The sequence below is a fragment of the Poecilia latipinna genome, unplaced genomic scaffold, assembly GCF_001443285.1.
Source record: "Poecilia latipinna isolate Pla-1442-1.1 unplaced genomic scaffold, P_latipinna-1.0 Scaffold113, whole genome shotgun sequence".
Lineage (NCBI taxonomy): Eukaryota > Metazoa > Chordata > Actinopteri > Cyprinodontiformes > Poeciliidae > Poecilia > Poecilia latipinna.
In genome coordinates, this window is record NW_015112729.1 from 305,737 (window position 1) to 310,254 (window position 4,518).

At 36.7% G+C, this 4,518-nt stretch overlaps 1 protein-coding gene across 1 annotated transcript in view; it reads right to left on the reverse strand.

Moving 5' to 3' along the window:
- cxcl12a (chemokine (C-X-C motif) ligand 12a (stromal cell-derived factor 1)) overlaps window positions 1-4,203 on the reverse strand; it is a 9,022-nt gene extending 4,819 nt beyond the window's left edge. The window contains exons 1-3 of the mRNA XM_015028058.1: window positions 4,061-4,203; window positions 2,619-2,736; window positions 1,300-1,383 (exon numbers count right to left, since the gene is read on the reverse strand). Coding sequence (XP_014883544.1) covers window positions 1,300-1,383; window positions 2,619-2,736; window positions 4,061-4,127 — 269 coding nt within the window. The 5' untranslated portion in view covers window positions 4,128-4,203. The remainder of the gene's footprint in view (window positions 1-1,299; window positions 1,384-2,618; window positions 2,737-4,060) is intronic.
- Between the last annotated feature and the right edge of the window lie 315 nt (window positions 4,204-4,518).

Sequence of the window (4,518 nt, forward strand, 5' to 3'; positions counted from 1 at the left end):
TTGAAGAAAGGAAAAAAATTTTTTTCCAAAAAAAAAAAAAAAACTTTCCCCCCGAAAACCTTTTTTTTTTTTTTTTTTTTTTTTTTTTTTTTACCATTTTAATTTAAGAACAAAACATCTTAACATTTGATTAACGGCATGTTTGGTCTTACACTTTTACATAATATTAAATTTTTAAAAAATGTTGATTCAGCTCAGAAACTATGTAATAGCATACATCTTCAACTTGGGATAGCTTTTTATTTTATGCAAAAACAAGTAATTGTTTTAGTAGAGCAGCACAATGAATGAGGTTCGGGTTTGTGCATTTCTCACATTGTAAAAAAGTTTATCCTTTTCTACTCCCCTTTGGCCATATGTGTAATTGGAAACACATTAGGTTCTGATCTGTTGTAAACAGGGTATGATCTGTTCTTGATGCAAGCCGCTTTCTGTTATGCAGTGAGCAGTTCACACATTGCAAATCAAGGTCTCAGAAACCAGCTTGACTGCAGAACTGTGAATGCATCAATCAAGTTATGGGTGCAGTTAAATAGATGCGAGTGTGTTAGAGTTTAGCATTTTTTTTCTGTTATACATTTTATATTTTATTGATTGCATTATGTTGTTCTGTTGATTTGTATGGTTAATGAGAGCAAAGTAATAAAATTGGTCAAATTATGTTTCTAAACACATCTTATTTATAAGTTTATTTTCTCCTACATAGGCCCATATTGCGCAGTTTCTTTCCTAATAGATGGAAACATGAACCCGAGGACGCCATTGATTTTAAAGTTCATATTTCAGTTCACCATCTAGAATAAAAATATAAAACTGAATTGTTCTACTAATTAAATGACATGTTCAATTAGATAACTTTTCTTGTCATGTTGTTGTAACAAGTTAACAGGTCTTTAACTCAAAGAAGTGTTGATTTTTGTAATAACTGTAATAACTGAGTCAAGTGTAATATTTTAACCGACTTCTCCTCCAGGAACAGCATATTTTTTCCCCAATCAGATTCAACTGAGTGAGATTTAGAAAGTGGCTGCCTTGTGCCTCATCAAACCACAGCTTTTGTGCTAAAGTGGAATTAGTTCATACTCCTACTCGGTCATGTAGCCGCACGTTTTGAGTTTGAGCAATTGAAACCTGTCTTTCCAACAAAAATCTGTTAATGGCTCGTCTAGATGCGCATTTGTGTGCTTTCTGCTTTAAGTCTTACAATCACATCAAATGAGTTGACGGCACATCAAATGAGCAACAAGTTAAACCCCAACAGCTGCAGACGGAAATGTGTATTGTGTTGCTGGTACTCACTTGTGGATGGCGTTCTTCAGATAATTCTTCAGCCACCGCATCTCTGGGTTCAAACACACCTCCTTGTTTGACTTCAGCTTGGCACTGATTGGAAAAAGAAAGATTTTTTTCTATTTTTAACAAAAGCAAAAAGTAAAAGAGTTATATAGACCAAATCAGCATCAGCGGCGGGTATTTTAACACTCTTATCAAACAGACTAAATTAAGATGGTCTTGTTAGCCTGACCCAGGCAAAATTCCTGTGACCTGAGATAGTGTTAAAAAATTAGGTTTGTTGGTGCAGATTAAACAAATTTGATTGAAATGTCTCATGCAAAGTAAACAAAATCACCAAGATGAAGGACACGTCTCTTTTTAAGCAAACTGGGTGATATTTATGGGTTCTGTTGCTCTTTGAGTCAACTCACAGCTTGGCCAGTCCTGACTAGTTAGAACCTCACAACAGTAAAGATGAATTGAGAAGATCAAAGGTATTTTCTCTCGTGGAGTGCGCTGGATTAAGACAATTTGGTAGCTTTTTGAAAATCTGAAGCCTGTGTTATTTCATCACACAATAATTCTAATCATGCTAATTGCTGATTTAAGACGCAAACAACAGCTTAAAATATCAAATGATGTGTGTGTGTTTTTTTTTTTTTTAAATAGTTAAACCTCTTTTGGGTATCAATCACAGAGAACACACGGTCAAACCCTCCTGCAAGTATAAATAACCAATGATGCCTCAAGAAAAGAAAGCTGGAACATTTTTTTTGGGATGATTTTAGATTGAATCATCTAAAATTCATATTGGTAGTTTCGGCTGTACAGTTTTTGAGTTTAGCAGACAAACTGCTGTGTCTCTAGTATTTCCCTCTCCAATCACAACATGATCTATGAAGGATTTACTTGCTTAACAGATCATTTTGTGCTTTCAGTGCAATTTGCAGTCGTTAATAAATTACCTACAAAACTGTAAGAATAAACAAACGCCGTTATTAATGTTTTCCTGCTAAAAACCAAACTGTATATATTTCTCTCTAAATTGTCACCCCAACCCTTCTCTAAAGGATTGCTTCCTGTGGATGCCTCAGTGAGCCAGTTGTACAAATGTTTCACTTTTTCTGAGTGTATGTGTGAACGAGTGACAGAGGGGTGTGTGTGTGTGTACATATGCATGCGCGACTCCTTTCTCTGGCCTGTCACTTCTCCGAGATTGATGGTGAGAAATACCCGAAGACAAGAAAAACTGACTGAGTTTTCATAGTAGAATAAGGAAACTATTTCCCTTTGAACTCATTATTAATAAAAATAATAATAATAATAAAAAAAACACCACTTACATCACTTGGAAGGGACAGTTAGGAGTGTGGAGGAATCTGAGCTCTCGGATCAAACCTTTCGGGATGGTGTTAATTGTTGCACGGCAATAGCATCGTTCAACCAGGCTGATGGGCTTTGCTGTGAAAGCAATGGGGGAGATAAGTCAGATGAGACAGAATTTACAGGAAAAGGTCTTTACAGCAAGTGATAAAAGATTAAACTAATGATTGCATCAGGAAACTTTAGATTATAAATGTCCTGTTGAAAAGAAGAAAGAAGAAAAACATTTACTAGAACAATAGAAAGCCTGAAAGTTATTCCGGGAAGAAAAAAAAAGTAAAATCACTCTTTTATGGACTAACAAGGTGAAAAACCAACATGTCAGGCATTGTTCTGTTTAGATTTGAACTTCATTTTTACAGCTCATTACTTTTTCTCCTACTGGGTCACGAAATCTGCGTGATGACCACCTCTGAAAAACATTCAGTCCTCTCCATCAGTGATTCGTGCTTTGATTTCACGCAGAGCAAGCATCAGGATGCAAAAATGCAGAGGTCTTTGCGTAGTCTTGCACTGTGTGGTCTCCTGTGATAAAAGGGCATTCCGTTACAGCGTTGGGTTTCCTGTTTATGCGTAAACGTTCATGGCTGATCTACGTGGGAAAATAAATGCAGCACGTTTTCTCAAATTTCCTTCATTTAAAAGGAAAATTGTGCTTAATAAATGTATGTAAACTCCGTGCAGAGGGGGTTGATGGAATCAAAAAGGAAATGCTTTAATGACCTTTTGTCAGTATGCAATGATTAGCTCAAACTAACCAAATTTCACGCAGCAGATGGCTGGATGTGTCGCAACAGATTAAATCCGATGCAAATTATTTTTTACACCTGATCTAAGGGGTGCTGCCAGTAGGGTATCAGTCAACATACGGGGTGACCGGTGACGCCGCGCTGACTAGCGCTCGTAACGCTTCACTTGTGCGTAATTAAAGAAAAACAAAGAGGACATGCGATGATAAGATACCAAGCGATCAAACGGGGATTTTGCTTTCTCCTGCTGCCACAGCCACATGTGTGGAGAGATGGCTCTTTTACGCACAGCATAAAAATTCACCTCTGCGCGCTTGAGCAACCCACACGCTCATTAAATAAACAACTAAAAGTTAAAATAGGAATTAATGGTTCAGCATTATAAAAGCAGCACTAAACCTACACTTAAAAAGTGGGGAAAGCAGTGTGTTCACTTATCAGAAACGTGAATTCAATTACAATTTCTGTTTATCTTTTACAAAAGCAACAAACAAACTATATAAAAAATAACTGAAATTACACTTTTTGGTGCATTTACATGCATTTTAATTTCTACTATTTTGTGAACATTTAAAATTAATCGAAATAACTTGCAGATTCTTAAAAAAATAGCAAATTAAAGATCAAACGGAACCCAATTAAGCAAGCTGTACCTTCAGATGGAGGCGAGTATATCACCACTGTCAGTGCAGCCACGACGGCCAGTAGCTTCACATCCATGATTCTGCGTTGAAATCTCCGCGACCCGAACCTGTTCAGGATAAAGTCCAGAGGAAGTGTGGCAGTGGGGACCCTGGCGGGGAGCTAAATTACGCACCGCAATCAAGCCACACCGACAAAAGGAGATGGCTTCCGGTACATATAAAAGTAAAAGTCACCAAACGGAACACGTGGGGTAATAAACGAACTGCCTCAAGATATCATAATGAGGAGTACCAGCAGAATTAAAGTGATTTACATGCTATCTTTGTATTTGGTGACCAGATTCAAAGTGCATCTTGATGACAACTTTCTTTTCAGAGGGGATGTAAAGTAGAGTTCATAGCATATGTATTTAGGTGCAGTTGTTATTTGCTAAAAAAAAAAAAAAAAAAAAAAAAAAAAATAAAAA